The sequence below is a fragment of the Prunus persica genome, chromosome G4, assembly GCF_000346465.2.
Source record: "Prunus persica cultivar Lovell chromosome G4, Prunus_persica_NCBIv2, whole genome shotgun sequence".
Lineage (NCBI taxonomy): Eukaryota > Viridiplantae > Streptophyta > Magnoliopsida > Rosales > Rosaceae > Prunus > Prunus persica.
This window is the reverse complement of record NC_034012.1, coordinates 459,351-476,257: the sequence shown is the minus strand read 5'-3', so window position 1 is coordinate 476,257 and position 16,907 is coordinate 459,351. Positions and strand designations below refer to the sequence as shown.

Genomic DNA, 16,907 nt, shown 5'->3' with positions numbered 1-16,907 from the left:
TTAAAAAAGAGGGGCCCGAAGAAAACAAAGGAAAAGAAAAGGCTGGAATGGTAAAGAGGTGGGTATAAGGGCTCTAACTAGTAACTGTATATGCATAATGTATAACGTATGTATGTGCGTGTAAACTGTACAGGAGACGTGGGTTCTTCTTCCTGTTACTGAATTTCTACGTTGCTTCTACTTCTTTTTCTTTTCAGCAGCACTCGCTCTTTAATCCCCATTGCGTTCTCTTTTCCCACATACTTTTTCAATAATAATAACCATAGAAAAAGAAAGTTGGACTGCCTTCAGCAAAAAGCCATCCAACCCAATGCAAAAATGACTGGCCTAATGCTTTGACGGTTTCTTTCTCTTATACGTACACACACACTCAAGTCAGTCTGAGCTTGTTTCAGCTGCCAATATCAGCAGCAGCTTATTATTAAACTAATGAAAACATAAAATACACAATGGATTGAGTGGAACAGTGTTTTAAATGGACAATGAAATGAAAATTCCCAATCAAATATGGAAATTGGCTTTACTTAGCCTCCAAGGAGCTTCTTCCTCCAGTCTTCTCACCTTTTAGGTGCCCAAATATGAATACTAAAACCAAAAAAGTCTCTGGTCTGCAAATGCAATCAGATGACTTTAGAAAACTAGTTTCTAAGCGCTCCTCCTTCAGTATCACTGACGACCTATTTTAATCAGCTCCTCGCCCGCAAGCTAAGCCAATAGATAGACCATCTAAATTAACATCGCTCTGAATCCAATACATAGTGAAAAAGTGTGACACTTGTCAATAATAATATCACTCTCGCCTGGACGACCAGAGCTGGAGCTGGCCAACAAAGTTCAATACAGAGTCAGATAGGCTGTTGTCTTTTCCTCCCAAACTGTTACAAAGACGGGACAAAACGTCAAGTCGAGCCAGTGAATCACAGAGGTATGAGAAGTGCTTTTTCTATCATAATCTAGTGATTAGCATGCAATGTTGTCATTCCAGCCACTTTCTTACAACGTGAGATGGGTATCCACTAAACAACCCTCACCTGATCCCTCATTGATGATAACAGAAAACTAAGGAAGAAGAAGACTGAGAACAGAGAGAATATATTGAGATTTTCTGTATGAATTTCACTGAATGAATATTACAATGTACAGTTTAGCTTATATACAATTGTAAGGACTGAAGGCTTAAGTAACTAACAACCATGCTTAACAGATGCTAACAATAACACGTGAATAACACGTGGGTACTCTAACAACACTAAACTAACTTGGGCTGATGTGTTCATCCATCAATTGAGGAACCCAACAAGATGAAGAGAGAGATGTCAACACTACACCTGTGGTGCACGCGTATTTACAGTGAAGCACAAAAGTCAAACCCTAATGTTCAAAGCCACGCATGTTCGAACACAATTGCCAAAAAACAATCAAACTGAACCAAGAGAAAGCTATACTTGTTGATTTAAAAGGTTTTAAGTTCCTACATAGTCATTTTCTGTACATACAAAATTGGAAAGCACATAGACTAATTACATTAAAAAACGTAGTGATTATTACATTCAACAACAGCACAGTAACTATTACATTCAACAACAGCACAGTAACTGTATTAGAAAGTACGTGATTATCACATTCAGGATCTCTTACAGAAGGTCCTAACTGGAAGAAAAAGAGTCTTACAGAAGGCACCTCCTTGTTGTTGGTTAGCAGCTGTGGAAGAAGAAATGCGCACCTGATATGGTAATGATTGGACAAAACCTGACTTGAGTATGTTCCTACAAAGGAAGTTTAAGTATTGTAAGGTAATTATGCTCTAGTCGTTTGACACACGGATGTGCTCAGCTCAAATTCAACATGGTTCCTTCATCTTCAGCCTTAAGAGAAACAAATGTGTCAAAGACCAAAGTAGGTGGGTGAATGAGACACTCATGCATTCAACTTTTAGATATCCCTGGTTCCTACCTTTTTTCGAAGCAAACAACTGAGAAATAAAACAAGGGAGCTATCTAAACTAGAGTACAAGGATAATTCAGAAAATTACCTCTCCACTCTTTGTTCTTGTCTTCTTTTCTGATTGCCTAAAGCACCAACTTGAAGCCTTCAGCCAGGAAATCATCCCTGATAAATACAAGGACCAACTCAACTCACGAGGCAAAGACTACCGATTCACATAATAGTAGATATAACAATCTTACAGCAAAATAAGCAACACTTAAGAAAACCAGATAAAACATTAATTCGGCAGGGAATCAGAGTAAATTTAAACCGCTTCAGCCAAATAAAATAAACTAACGATAGATTAGAGAACAGATACCGTGTTATGTTAGTGTGTTACTAATGAATCGGAATTATGCCACACAATGAAAACAATGCCAAAACAATCTCAATAATCACAACATGGATACTTATTGCAGATACAAACAAATAAATTGGCAATGAAGTGCAAAAATTCATGTCATTTACCTCTTCTTATTCTTCTTCCCCCCTACAGATTCCTGCTTTTTCCTATCATCTCGTCTACTAGGATGAACTGAAACAAGGCTTTCCATACAAACTACAGCCTCAAACAAATCCGGCAAACCGCGAACCTTAACACTCTTGACCCTCTGACTTTTCAAGTCAAACCAAACAAGATTTTCGTGGTCTTGTTCCAACAAAACTTCATGGCCATTTTTTGAATACACCAGAGGCCTAACACTCTTAATCCTTCGAGCCTGCGTTAAGGTAAGCAACTTACTCCATGACTCCTTAACCCCATACTCCTTTAGCGTCCAAACATCAACACCCGCATCTTCATATTTAGCTACAATACAAAGACACCCTCCCAAGTACCCCACATCAATCTGGCATTTCCTGTTCATGCTCTCCGGCATCGGCACCTCCCGAAAAGTCTCTTTCACAATGTCAAAGGCAATGACCAATTCGGTTGCAAGTTGATCCAATTCAAGCTGCCGGGTCACCACCCAATGCACACAACCACTCACAAGAATACCCATTTTTCGTGTATAACAGAGCACATAAGGCATGTCTTCGACTTTCTTCCACGCATTGTTTCTGAGGCTATAAACCTTCACCTCAGACTCAAACGAGAGGTAATCCAATCCGATGAACTGGGAAATCCTGACCAACTTATAGTCATCGTGACCGGCGTCGTATCCGAGCCCATAAACCCTCGCACCACACAAACACATGCCCGAGTCGCGCTTTCGATCGGAGGGCAGAGAGGGCAATACCCTGTACTTTTTGGTAGATGGATTCCAGAGAGCGATGTCTTCGGCCACATTACAAATGCACAAGAGGCCGTTGCAGGAGCCCAAGACGCGAATTCGATTGCTGTAACACATGAGGGGGTGATTGAGCTCGACGGCGTCGTCTAAGGAATCGAAATTGATGTAATAGAGGTCAGAGTCCTTTCTGAGAATCAAACTGAGATGGGATTTGGCTTCTGCGGATTTTTCAAGGTGGAGATCGACGAAATAGGGGCTGTCGATGAGGGAACGCCATGTTTTGGCAATGGACCTGAAGCAGAGGAGGCGCCCAACTTGTAGACGAGAGAGTATGTTGATGATGACCTCAGGTGGGAGTTCCGCCATGATTGCTTGGATTTCAAGCTGTGTCTCTTTGCTAGATGTTGGAGTCTTCATTTCTTAAATTTGCTTTCTTTTTCGCTCTGCTAGGGTTTTCAGTTTCACATTTGGGCGAGTGTGAGTGGAGATTGTTGGAGAGAAGCGAGAGAAACATAAGGCCGAGAGCGCTCGTTTTTACAGAATTATCCCTTTAGAATTGAATAAAGAAGGGTGATTTTGACTTTCCCACGGGAGTTGTGCAAACGTAAGGTTAACTTTTTTTTTTGGTCAAGGTAAGGTTAACGTGGAGCTAGCAAATGAGCAACACCAAACCGCCTTTTCTCTTCTTTCTCCTATTTTTATTCATCAGTTTCAGGTCCACAATACCTGCTTCACGATAATATATATATATATATATATATACAATTGAAATTAAAATGATCTAATTGGAATCATCTTTACATAAATTCGACTAAAATGGGCCTCCATATCTGGAGAAATGGGTTAGTTCAATTCGTAAGTTTGGGCCTAGTAAGGTGAAAACTCATCCCCGAAAATTCAAAATTAGCCCAAAAAGTTTTATAGCTTCTCAGGAAACAAGTTTGCAAAGATTTAGATGGGGAGGGAGATAGAACAGATATGAGGAGTTTAAAAGAAGCAGGCTATTTAAGGAAGTTAATTTCACCATCAACAAATGTAAAGAAATTATGGGACTTAAATATTTTAAATATTTTGATGGTAGGATTGGCCTCCTCACTTTAAGCTCTTCATTGTAGCCTCTTTCAGAGATAGAATAGGTGTTTGAGACGAATGAAGCTCTACTTTCTCAAGTTTTTATTCTCAACCTTAAATAACATGTGGCTGGTTTCTTTTTCCTTTTTTTTTTTATTTATAATAAAACATAAAACATATTCTTAACATTGTACTTTTTTTTTTTTATACAAGCGAAATTCTACTTTAATCTATTCTAAACTACGGGAGGGAGATTCGAACTCAGCCCGAAAATGAAGAGTTCTAACCAACTTGTGTTCATAACATCTAACATTTTAGTTTAATTGCAAATGTGTATTTGTTGTGACTTTGCACATCATCCTGGGAAAGCTAAAGCTGTACAACACTTGCACATGCATGATGATAATAGTAGTTGATGTAAATATTGCATTTCTTACCAGAAAATCTGAAGGAAATCCCACGTTTTTTTTCTTCATTTTCTTTCATGGTCGAAAGAAGTCGAAAATTTTGATCAGTCTCGAAGTCAGTGTTAAGGATTTCATGCTAAAAAACAGAGCACGAAACTTCTTCCCTAGTCACTCATTTTGAAGCCATTTGCGTTTTTCTTTCCCTGTCCGCTGGTGTCTGAGGAGAAGAGAGAAATTGAAAGAATATATATGGGTTTATTCATTCTCTCCCTGACAAATCAAAGAATTAATAAAATTGTTTGCTCTTCTTCCTTCTAGAGTTTACTAGTAGCGATTGATCATGACAGAAAACAGAGCTACGTGGCATCACATGATGATTGTGGTGCCGTACCCATCCACATGGACATAATTCTGCATTATTGTGATGGTAATCCTGTTTTCAGTCCCCCACACGTTCCTCATGTTGTCCTTGAAACCCTAATTATTAGATTGGGCAACCATGAACATGATTGAACATTATTTGTTCATGGGCCCGTCGTCGCCAGGCTGATCATCAGATAGGAACCAAAGTGAAAAGATTATACTAAAACTTAAATCATCTTCAGCCGTAACAAATTGGGCTCTGCCACTTGTACAGACACCTCATTTTGAGGTCAAGAAAACAGAGTTTATCCACCACTACTTCTTTTTTTCTTTCTTTCCTTCCTTTTCTAATATTGTAATATTGATAAATTATAAATTATAATTATAATCAATCATGCAGATCATAGCCAGGCATTATTCTCCTCTCTCTAGTTCATGGTTGAGGCAATTCCTGTGGTTCTCTCTCTGCACATGTGGCTTTAAATCGTGGACTCTGGAGTCTGGGCCCCCACCAAATTGGAGTGGAAGACCGTCTCTACTCTCTAATAACAAAATGTCATACTTGGCCATGGTCTTGGCTATACCCTTAGCAAATAAATAGCATTCATTAGTGGCAAAATCCAATTCTGTAAACACTAGAATACAAGAATGTAAATGTGGAACATCGTAATTATAAAAGGAAAGGCAAACTCGTCTGCTACTTCCTTTCTTCTATACAAAAGCCAGCAACCATTTATATTCATTGCTCCAATCCAAACTCAATTAATTTTCAGATGGATCATCCCATCTCCGATGACCCCAAATCCCCACTTCTCCCTCTCCACCACGATCACGATCACGATCACGATCCAATCCAACGGTCACAAAGCTTCCTGTCAGGTTTGAAATCCATTCTAACACTCAAGACCTTGTCCGTCCTCCTAGGACCTCTTCTGTGCACTATTATATGCCTCTGTGTGAAGCTAGATGGCCCTGTGGCTAGCCGGAACATGCTGGCAGTGCTTGTTTGGGTCTTTGCTTGGTGGCTCACAGAGGCTGTGCCTATGCCCATCACCTCCATGTCTCCGCTCTTTCTCTTCCCGCTCTTTGGAATTGCCTCTGCTGATGATGTCGCTCACTCTTACATGGATGATGTCATTGCGCTTGTTCTTGGAAGCTTCATCCTGGCTCTTGCTGTTGAGCATTATAACATACACAGAAGATTGGCCTTGAACGTCAGTTTCTCTAATCTCTAATCTCTACTCTAATATAATAATAATAATAATAATAATATGGTTTAGTTTTCAAACTTGTCATCTTTTCTTTGGTTATCGTAAATTAATTAACCCCTATGATCTAACCAGAAAACGAAATCAGAATTTTTCTTACTGTTGGTCTATCATATGTTAAATACTAATCTATGTTTGAATACGTAAATTAGGCTAGTTGACCGCACTTTTACAAGAGTTTAATCTCTATCTCCTTCGTGCACTAGAATAGTTTAGGATGGTTATGTTAAAAAGAAATCCGTGTCTTACATATGTTCACTTGGACTTGTTTCATAAATTAAATATTACAATAATTGTTGTCAATTTCATAGCATAAAAAGCATTTTAAATTCTGAATTATCGTACTAAAATAGTGTCTCAATTATTATTCGAGTGAGACTGAGACTGAAAGTGATTCACGGTATGTGGTGGGCCATCTACACAGATAACCATGCTATTCTGCGGAGATCCACTGAATCCCCCGCTGCTCCTGCTGGGGATATGCGCCACGACAGCTTTCGTCAGCATGTGGATGCACAACGTGGCAGCAGCTGTGATAATGATGCCGGTTGCCACCGGGATCCTCCAGCGCTTTCCAGTGGGTCCCGACCAGTCCGTCGCTGTGAGCAAGTACTGCAGGGCTGTGGTTCTGGGAGTGATATACTCCACAGCCATAGGAGGGATGAGCACTCTCACGGGGACAGGTGTCAATCTCATATTGGTTGGAATGTGGAAGAGCTATTTTCCAGATGCAGAGCCCATCAGCTTCAGCACCTGGTTCTTTTTTGGGTTCCCTCTGGCCTTGCTCATGTTCTTGGCTTTGTGGGTTATACTTTGTTGCTTGTATTGCTCAAGGAATTCAAGCCAGGCTCTCTCTGGTTATTTGGACAAGGCCCATTTGAAGAGGGAGCTTGAAATGTTAGGTACAATATTATATATAATCAGTTAGTGTCTATTTTTCTCTTTTATTTTCTCTCTGAATCTGAATTGAACTCATCACCCTCTGTCTAATTCATTTTTCCAAGTCAGCTAATTACAAGTGTTGTTGTGATGAAACAGGTCCAATGGTTTTTGCTGAGAAGATGATATTGGCTGTGTTTTCGGTACGTTTGACTTTTACTTCATTCTGAAGTGTACATACATGTTGACTTTGATGGTTGAATTGGATATGTGTTTCAATTATAATTATAATGATGACAAGAAGAGTTTTGTGCAGATGCTGATAGTTTTGTGGATGACAAGAAGCATAACAGATGACATTCCTGGGTGGGGAGCCCTCTTCAAAGGGCGTGCTGGTGATGGAACAGTCAGTGTGAGTATTTGCTTGGCCCTTCAAAATTTACCAACAAAACTTGAAAAATGACCTTTTGTTGTGAATTTGGATTAATTAGAAATTAACCATGTAGGTCATGATGGCAACTTTGCTGTTCATAATTCCGAACAAAAAGCAAAAGGGAGAGAAGTTGATGGACTGGAACAAATGCAAGAAGCTACCTTGGAACATCATATTGTTACTAGGAGCTGGTTTTGCCATTGCCGACGGAGTTCGAACCAGTGGCCTTGCAGACATTTTATCAAAAGCCTTAGATTTCTTGGAGGCAGTTCCATATTTTGCCATTGCGCCTGCCGTCTGTCTCATAAGTAGCACCATCACTGAGTTTACATCAAACAACTCCACCACCACGCTGGTTGTGCCTCTTCTAATTCAAATAGCCAAAATCATGCATGTAAATCCACTCCTCCTTATGGTTCCTGGAGCCATTGGGGCACAATTTTCTTTCTTGCTTCCAACAGGAACACCTTCAAATGTAGTTGGATTTACCACTGGCCACATTGAAATCCAAGATATGATCAAAACCGGGTTGCCATTAAAGATTGCTGGAATTGCTGTGCTCTCCCTTTTGATGCCTACACTTGGTAACATTCCTAGTGTCTCAGTTATCAGCTAAGTATTTTGTTTTTGACCAATTTTCACAAGTCACTAATGAATTTTTGGCTATTGCAGGAGCATATGTATTTGGGACTAACGGACCAGTTCAATGACTTGAAAATTCGAAATATTTTCATGTCTTGTGAAATCTCAAGCTCAGGGCATAAGAAAAATATTGTGTGTGTGTGTATGTATATATAGTCACACTCACAAGCACAAAAATACTTCTCTTCTCTCACAATTTTCCCCTGCTTCTTTTTTGCATTCCTTCGTTGGTAGGTAGAGCTTGGTATGTACATCTATGATTGCAGCCATTTGCAATTATATATAGTTTTCAATTCTGTGTATCTCATTATTTCTCTGATCTGTATGTGTTGTATAAAAGTTTCTTAGGAGAATGCTATATTTGCTTTTCCTACAAACATTACTTGCAGTTATGCTCAAGTGTATAATGTGAGTGGCGCGTATGGGCTATATGTATGAGACGCCCCTTTTTTTCTCCAAGAATACGGGGAATGCAAGAGAGGAGCGGCAATAACGCGCTCCTACTCCCATGCTACATGATTGGATGACCCTTAGCAAATAAATGACGTTTAGTATCAAATTGCAGATTAATGAACACAAAAATGGAACATTAGAAAGAAAAAGGGAATTTGAACTTGAATTTGCTCACACTCTAATATCAACAAGAAATCAAATGGATATTCCCCCCTCCGATGACCCCAAAACCCCACTTCTCCCACTTGATGATCCAAACCAAAGGTCACGGATAAAATTCCCTTCATCATTGAAATCCATTCTAACATCCAACAACTTCAACATCCTGCTAGGGCCTCTTTTGAGCACCATTATATGTCTCCATGTCAACCTAGATGGCTCCCTCACCACCAGCCGCAACATGTTGGCAGTGCTTGCATGGATTTTTGCTTGGTGGCTCACAGAGGCAGTGCCCATGCCAATTACCTCCATGTCCCCGCTCTTCCTCTTCCCGCTCTTTGGCATTGCCTCTGCTGATGATGTTGCCCACTCTTACATGAACGATGTCATTGCCCTTGTTCTTGGAAGCTTCATATTGGCTCTTGCCGTCGAGCATTATAATATACACAAAAGATTGGCCTTGAATGTGAGTTATCTTCTAGTTTTGGTTTTCTCACAACAATTAACGCACATTGCATATAAATTTTGAATCTTTTATTTATTTATTTATAGATAACCCTGGTGTTCTGTGGAGATCCCCTGAATCCGCCATTGCTGCTACTGGGGATATGTGGGACAGCAGCCTTCGTGAGCATGTGGATGCACAACGTGGCCACGGCCGTGATGATGATGCCCGTCGCCACCGGCATCCTTCGACGCTTTCCGACAGGCCCCAATCAGTCCGTCGTTGTGGGCAAGTTTTGCAGAGCGGTGGTTCTTGGCGTGTTATACTCCATAACCATAGGAGGCATGAGCACTCTCACGGGGACAGGTGTCAATCTCATATTGGTTGGGATGTGGCAGAGCTATTTCCCAGAGGCAGCTCCAGTCACCTTCAGCACCTGGTTCTTGTTTGCTTTCCCTTCGGCTCTGTTGATGTTCTTGGCTTTGTGGGCTTTACTGTGCTGCTTGTATTGCTCCAGGAGTTCAGGCCAGGCTCTCTCTGTTTATTTCGACAAAGCCCATTTGAAGGAGGAGCTCGAAATGTTAGGTAGGTAGGACAGGGGAGCACCTCAAGTTGTCATATTTTTTTCAATGAATTGGTCCTACTATCTTTCTGCTCTCTTTTTTCTCTCTTTTTTGTTTGGTAATGGTTGTGAAGAACCCAACATGCCAGAATTGGCTAACGCATTTGAACTGGTGTGTGAATTATTGGCCTAATGTTCACTATCCAATTTTAGGCACTAGACAACACCTTGTAGCTAATTGTATTTCCAAATCAACTTATTAGTGTTGATGCGGCACGGGCAGGTCCAATGGCTTATGCTGAGAAGATGGTGTTGGCTTTGTTTTCGGTGCGTTGCCACTTAGTTTTGCTTAGTTCTTCTGAGTGTGTTAGAATGTGGATATGTCTTCCAATTCTTATGACAAGAAGAGTTTTGTGCAGATGCTGATAGTTTTGTGGATGACAAGAAGCATAACAGAGGATATTCCTGGCTGGGGAGTCCTCTTCAAGGGGCTTGCCGGAGACGGAACTGTCAGTGTGAGTATTGGCCCTTCACATTGCTTAAGATTAACAGAGGCCTTCCCTTTTGTAGTTGGATCAGATTTTGAAGTGTGACTTGAAACCATGTAGGTTATGATTGCAACTTTGCTGTTTATAGTTCCAAGCAAAAAGCAAAAGGGTGAGAAGTTGATGGACTGGGACAAATGCAAGAAGCTACCCTGGAACATCATATTGTTACTAGGTGCCGGTTTAGCCATCGCTGACGGGGTTCGATCTAGTGGCCTTGCAGATATATTATCAGAAAGCTTAGATTTCTTGGAGGCAGTCCCATATTTAGCCATGACACCGGCTGTCTGTCTCATCAGTAGTACCATCACTGAGTTAATCACATCAAACAATGCCACTGCGACGCTTATTGTTCCTCTCCTGATTCAAATAGCAAAAACTATGCATGTGCATCCACTCCTTCTCATGATTCCAGGAGGCATTGGGGCTCAATTTGCTTTCTTGCTTCCAACAGCAACCCCTTCAAATACCGTAGGGTTTGCAACTGGCCACATTGAAATCCAAGATATGATTAAGATTGGCTTGCCATTAAAGATTGCTGGAATTGCTGTGCTGTCCCTTTTGATGCCTACACTTGGTAACATTACGTTTCTTATCTCTTATCAGCTATCTTTGACTAATTTTATGTAGTTGTTGGTACATGATTTTGTAATGATATAATGACTGAGTTTTGGCTATTGCAGGAGTTTATGTATTCAGGACTGGCGAACAAGTTCAATGACTTGAAAAGCTCAAAATGCTATGTTGTCTTGCGAAGTTTCAGGGTATAACAAAAAGCATTGTGTATTTCATCAGCACTAGTTATCTACTTACTTTAATTTTGTATCCTTGATGTCAGATTCAGCTTTGACAGATGTAAACATCAAGTAGGCATATGTTATACAAATTTTTGTAACTTTGTGCATAATGTACAGAAATCATCTTCAACTTCAGCACAGAATCCTTATTCATACAACAGTGCAATTTACAATCTTGTGTTATGGATCGAAAGAAAAACTCGTGTTACAGATGCGTTCAAGATGGAATGCACGCCAATTTGAATAACATGCAAATTCATCATCCTCGCAGGACATGACCAAGTAAATAGAAAGCACATACCTTGTAATTTAAAAATACTGCACTCTGCACTCTTCCTCTCAACTAAAACAATAACAGAAAACACTACTGCACTCCAACAAGAATTATATGATTATTGCTACAGCAAGAAACCAGAAGTATGTTAAACAACATTCCTGGTTTCTTTATTTTTTCTCCAATAATGATGCATCAGTGTGTACTGCTGCAATAGTCCAGGATGAAGCCAGAATTATCTTCAAGTCACCAATGATCAAATTTAAGCAATGCCTCCAAATAGCAGGTGATTTGTCAATTCTCAGCAATCTGACACCTTAATCTTGATTCTTTCTCCAGATCTCGGATTCGATAACAGAGCACGGGAAATCTTTCAGCTTGTAGCAATGGCTAATCTCCATGTAGCGTAGTGCAGGCATATCCTTCTCCAAGTCCTTCCACTGTAAGTCTAGCTTCATCAAGTACTTCAAACACAGACCTTCGACTTTCCAAGCAGGGTGACCACTGCTTAGATTGACAAGGTCACTATTCTCAATACAAAGATATTTCAATCTAGAAAGCTGTTTGGGATTGACCCAGCCGGGGAGAGTTTCTCTTTGGTAGCACTTCAGATACAGCTCTTGGAGGCTTGGAGGAGGGGTCAGCTTATCTAGCATTCCGAAAACATCTTTCTCTCTACAATCTTCCGCATCTATAGCTAGAACCTTGAGCATTTTAAGCTGAGATAAGACATCAAGTTCATTGTCTGCGATTACGGCGACATCACTTATATGCATTCGCAGTACTCTTAGGTGGATCAGGTCCTTAATCTCAAGAAGCTGGAAACATTGCTTTCTATGCTGACTCGCAACCTTGAATCCGGAGAGTTCTTGAAGATAAGACAGCCTTCCTAATCCCTGAGGCAAGTACAGGATGGGACACCCCACAAGGTCCAAGATAATCAGCTTCTTCAAATTAGTGATTGATGGGTGTATCTTTTCTAGATGGCTGCACCCATTTAAAATCAACAGTTGGAGGTTGAGGAGTTTATGAATTGAGGATGGCACTTCTTTTAGGGCTTGAATACCACTCAAGTTCAAAGATGCTAGGCGCTTAAGGGAACTGATCCAGTTGAAGAGATCCTTTACACCAGTCTCATCCACTGCGCAATTTGATAAATCCAACATTCTCAGGGATCGCAGAAACCCAGAAATCCTGTCAAACTCAAATGGGCGGCTTGAGATCAGTAACATTGCCCTGAGCTTTGGACAATATTTCAACGATTTTTCATCCATTTCATCAATAAAACTTAACCACCGAGAATTTGCTGTCAACTTCTGCCTGCTTTGTTCGTTGAAACTGCAAAACTCCTCCTCCTCTGCGATCATGATTATCATTTCTCTCACCATATCATGTATCTTGCACTTATAGACTCTCCCATCAAAGCCTCGCTGCTCCACGATTTCAACCAGGCATCTGCTGATAAGTTCTGCAAGATATTCATATCCAACTTCTACTGCTGTTTTTGAGCCTTTGCCCTGAACCAGGCCCTCTCCCACCCACCAGTGAATTAACTGATAAGCACTTATCTCAAAGTCTTCACGGTAGATGGAGAAACACAACATGCATTGTTTCAGAAAAGGCAGGAGTTCATCATAGCTCAACCGCAAAGAAGCCATAACTGAACTAGCTTGTCTCTCTGTTGTTAAGGCATGAAAACTTTCAAGAATGTCTCTCCACTGGGAAGGGGAGTTGATCTTTGATGCCAATAGGGATCCTATGGTCTTGATTGCTAGTGGCAGTCCGCCGCATTTCTTCAAGAGTTCCTTTCCAAGATTTTCAAACTGGTCATCCGGGCATATTCCACTGCTTGAAGAAAATGCAAACTTGGAGAACAAAGACCAGCTTTCATCATCGTTAAGAGTATTGGGACGGTGAATTTGCGAGCTCTCCACTCCCATACTAATTGCAGCATCTTCATTTCTAGTTGTAATTATGATGCAGCTGTTTTGTTTTGGTAAAACAGAACACAGGTTAGTCCACCAGTCCACCTCTGTGTGACTCCACACATCATCCATAACAATGAGGCATCTCTTCCCTTTAAGTCCTCCCTGAATTTTGCTCAAAATCTGAGTAAGACCAAAACCAGAGACATTTTCTTCTAACCTTTCCAGGATGCTCCTCATGATCCGCTCGGCACTGAAAGACTGCGAAACACACACCCAGATCATCTTGTCAAAGTGGGCTAATACTTTCACATCATGAAAGATTTTCTGGGAAATGGTGGTTTTGCCCAAGCCCCCCATTCCCACAATGCCTATGCGGTGAAGCGGTTTGGTGGTGTCAAACATCCAACCCTTTATCTTTTCGACATCATCATCCAATCCAATGGTGTCAGTTGGGTTCCAGTCCTGCGACATGATTCCCCTAACGTGGTATGACTCATCTGCATAAATGCTATCTGGAGCCTTCAAAAACCTGCCCAATGTCTTCTCTACCTCCTTCATATGCCGATTAATGTCTCTCAGCTTCTTGCCCGTACGATGAGAGAAGAATGGATCGTGAAGCAAGTAAACGGCCCAGGATGCATCTTTCATATATTCATCTCTGACCAAGCAATCTGTGAGTACATCATCAGCTTTATAAATCACTTCCTTCAAAATTGACAAGCCTGCCCTGACAGTTTCGTTCTTGTGATTGAGATTCTCTGTGTCTGCAAGTAATGCCTTGGTAAGATCAAGCCCTGTCTTCATCTGCTTAAACTGGCCGCTAAACTCAAGTGAAAATTGAGCTTGGTTCACAAGAGCGTTGAACACTTGCTCCGTCAGCGTTTGGACCATAGCATCCACTATTGGTGATGGCATGATGATCTCTTCTACTCTTGTCTCTGAATCTGCGTGCATATAGTTTTTTAGGTCGAGAAAGTTTTGTAAATTATCTAGTCAATGGTAACCTTAATGATATTAACACCATGAGCATGAACAATCAAATAGCCACAAACAAGTTATTGGTTTTTTCGTGCATATATTGTAGTAATCAGTCAATCGATGAATTGGGCAGAAACAGGGGAACGTACGACTGGTTTTACCGAGTAAAAAAAATAATTCATAAATCATTTACCTTTACCTGAAAAGAGCAAAGGCCCAGCGCGGTTGATTCTTGCAGGATGAAGGACTTGAATGAGAGTTGGAACTTGAAATATCCAGCTGAAAAATACTGAAATTTTGATTATGAACAAGATGTGACTTTTTCCCAGCAGATAAATATCAGTTTCATCTTCCTTAATTCATAATTCATAGTAAAGAGAATAAATTCCCCTAAGCAACCCGAAACGCCAATAGAGAATAAATTCCCCAATCTATCAGCACAATTGAAGTCGCTGCTGCTTTTAGTCCAAGGATCAAGCTGCAACATATTTACAGAGAGAGAAATGACGTACCTGATGAGTTGGCTACTTTGGAGTCACAATTTGGATCCGGGTTGTTGCTACTTGCTATCTTGAGGAGAGTCCTGCCTGACTTGGATATCTGTTGCTCAATGATTTACTGGGAGTTATAAATGCTCGTCTGATTAGTAGTAGATATTTGTTGTGTTGGTGGTGTCTGGGGGTTTTCCCCTTTTTCATCATCGAAAAAATAAAAACTGTCGCTGCTGCTTTTCAACTTTGTTTTTGGGGTGGGGTCCCATAATTCACTTTCTTTACATGTACGGACGGACGAGACAACATGTTCGGATTTGAACAAAGCCGAAGACGAAGAAGAAGACATCTCTACTCACTCAGTGTACTCCCTAGCATGAACACATTCCCATATGAATTAACTATTAATTAGCATGACATTGACTTGCGTACGTAACTTTGGTTACTAGGAAGAACAACTTGCATAACCGAGCTCGCACTGTTTTATACTCTTTTTTATTTTTATTTTTTCCTATAACGACGTCTCTCATCTCATCATATAATGACGTCCATTCCATGCATTTTTTTTATTAATTAATTCTTCTGTTTGTTTTTTCATTCCAAGTGTTATTATTGGCGGTGTCCGATGTTCATGCACAAAGGGAGAACCAACCAAGAAGAAGTTAGTGTTTGAGTCGAGCGTGGCCTGCCAAATACATATGACAATAGCATGGTCCATGCATGCATGCATGCAACATTATCTATGCGTTGTATTTCGGTTTTGTTAACGGATGAATTTATAAACAACGGATTAAGACGTAATCACACATAACGGAGCTACATCCACTATAGTTTATAGCTTTATATTTGTATTTGAATATAGAGTTTACATTGTACATGAGAGAGATATGAAGAGAGAGGCTTGAAAGCTCTAGTAGAAGAGAAATAGAGAGCTTGGACAGCTCTTGGAGAAGTGGCAGCTGCTGATTCCCTTTACTTGGAGGTGATGTGCTCCCTTTTGTAGTCCAAGTAGTGGTAGAGAATGCATGGCTCTCCTTGATTTGGAGATTCTACGTGGCCTCCCCTTGATTTGGGGCCTTGGGCATTGAGAAGGCATGGCTAGCTACTCCTTGTTTGGTGAGATGTGAGGTATGACAAGTAAGGGTTATCCTTTAATTGATGGGATTTGCTTAAGGAGGAAGGTGAGGTCAACATGGTGTCAACATGTTTGTTTTTTCTTTTTTCACGCGCTTGATTAGTGTCTTGTCCTTCTACCGAGGAAAAGCTTTCTCTTGCATGATCAAATTAAACAAGGCAAAACTTGGGGGGTTCTGAACCCAATTAATCCAATTACTCAAGCAAATAGATAATCTAGAGCAATTAAAAAAGATCGAAGAGGAAAACTAATTAAACTCTCAAATAACAGTAACAATTAAAGGAGCGAAACGACTTCAAACAAGTAAAAAAATGCACTATTTACAATTCATATAAAGAAGAAACTGTCCATCATCAGCCTACCCAAAATAAACAAGAAACTGAATTACTCCCCGCAGTAACTCAATACATCCAATTTCCACAATTTTTGGACCTCAAATTTCTGACTTCATCTCCAAATTATGCCATATTTTTCTTTAACCTTCCATCTACATTTTTGTCCCCGTCCATTTTAAGCGCCAACCCACCAATATATATAACGGAAGGGACCAACGTAACTTGTCCATCCCTCGACTGAGACTCAACTCAAACCAAGAAAAAAGAGAAAAAGAAAGCCACACGGATTGAAGATGCGTTCTCACTGGCTCCTCCTAGCACTGATTGGCCTCCTCCTTCCTCTGATGCTCTTGGCTGCTACTCCTCCGCGGGCTATTCCTGGCGGTTTGAAGCGCATACCCAAAGAGAACATCGGTGACCCTCGTCTGAAGTTGATGGCAGAGTTCGCGGTGTCCATGTACAACCTGCGAACCCACAAGAAGTTGGTCGTTGAGAGGGTCATCCGCGGAGAGACCCAGATGGTC

General features: G+C 40.7%; 4 protein-coding genes across 11 annotated transcripts; 2 read left to right on the top strand and 2 right to left on the bottom strand.

Annotated features, from left to right (window-relative positions):
* Positions 380-4,949, bottom strand: LOC18778341 (F-box protein CPR30). Of its 6 annotated transcripts, none has more exons than XR_002271153.1 (5): positions 4,727-4,949; positions 2,455-3,944; positions 2,033-2,109; positions 1,724-1,766; positions 380-875 (listed from the first exon to the last, which is right to left on the bottom strand). XR_002271153.1 is itself a non-coding variant. In XM_020561786.1 (4 exons), exons 2-3 carry the CDS (start codon positions 3,633-3,635, stop codon positions 2,070-2,072), a joined length of 1,221 nt encoding a protein of 406 aa, XP_020417375.1. In that variant the 5' UTR covers positions 3,636-3,944; positions 4,727-4,948; the 3' UTR covers positions 1,425-1,865; positions 2,033-2,069. The 6 variants fall into 6 exon arrangements, 2 of the variants coding, with proteins under 2 accessions (XP_020417375.1, XP_020417376.1); XR_002271150.1 differs by having other exon boundaries at positions 1,672-1,865; positions 4,727-4,948; XR_002271151.1 differs by having other exon boundaries at positions 1,724-1,865; positions 4,727-4,948.
* LOC18780397 (tonoplast dicarboxylate transporter) lies at positions 5,669-8,658 on the top strand. The gene is made up of 6 exons (XM_007211480.2): positions 5,669-6,273; positions 6,752-7,229; positions 7,366-7,409; positions 7,523-7,618; positions 7,713-8,223; positions 8,312-8,658. The coding sequence occupies exons 1-6, from the start codon at positions 5,833-5,835 to the stop codon at positions 8,347-8,349; spliced, it is 1,608 nt and encodes a 535-aa protein (XP_007211542.1). The 5' UTR covers positions 5,669-5,832; the 3' UTR covers positions 8,350-8,658.
* On the top strand, positions 8,777-11,251 carry LOC109948466 (tonoplast dicarboxylate transporter-like). Its single transcript, XM_020561478.1, has 6 exons — positions 8,777-9,359; positions 9,446-9,923; positions 10,184-10,227; positions 10,320-10,415; positions 10,509-11,022; positions 11,129-11,251. The coding sequence occupies exons 1-6, from the start codon at positions 8,823-8,825 to the stop codon at positions 11,164-11,166; spliced, it is 1,707 nt and encodes a 568-aa protein (XP_020417067.1). The 5' UTR covers positions 8,777-8,822; the 3' UTR covers positions 11,167-11,251.
* Positions 11,368-15,270, bottom strand: LOC18779182 (disease resistance RPP13-like protein 4). 3 transcript variants are annotated; one of them, XM_020561477.1, is made up of 3 exons: positions 14,935-15,270; positions 14,616-14,711; positions 11,368-14,388 (listed from the first exon to the last, which is right to left on the bottom strand). In XM_020561477.1, exon 3 carries the CDS (start codon positions 14,357-14,359, stop codon positions 11,834-11,836), a length of 2,526 nt encoding a protein of 841 aa, XP_020417066.1. In that variant the 5' UTR covers positions 14,360-14,388; positions 14,616-14,711; positions 14,935-15,270; the 3' UTR covers positions 11,368-11,833. The 3 variants fall into 3 exon arrangements, with proteins under 3 accessions (XP_020417066.1, XP_007213651.1, XP_020417065.1); XM_007213589.2 differs by having other exon boundaries at positions 14,622-14,711; XM_020561476.1 differs by having other exon boundaries at positions 14,622-14,701.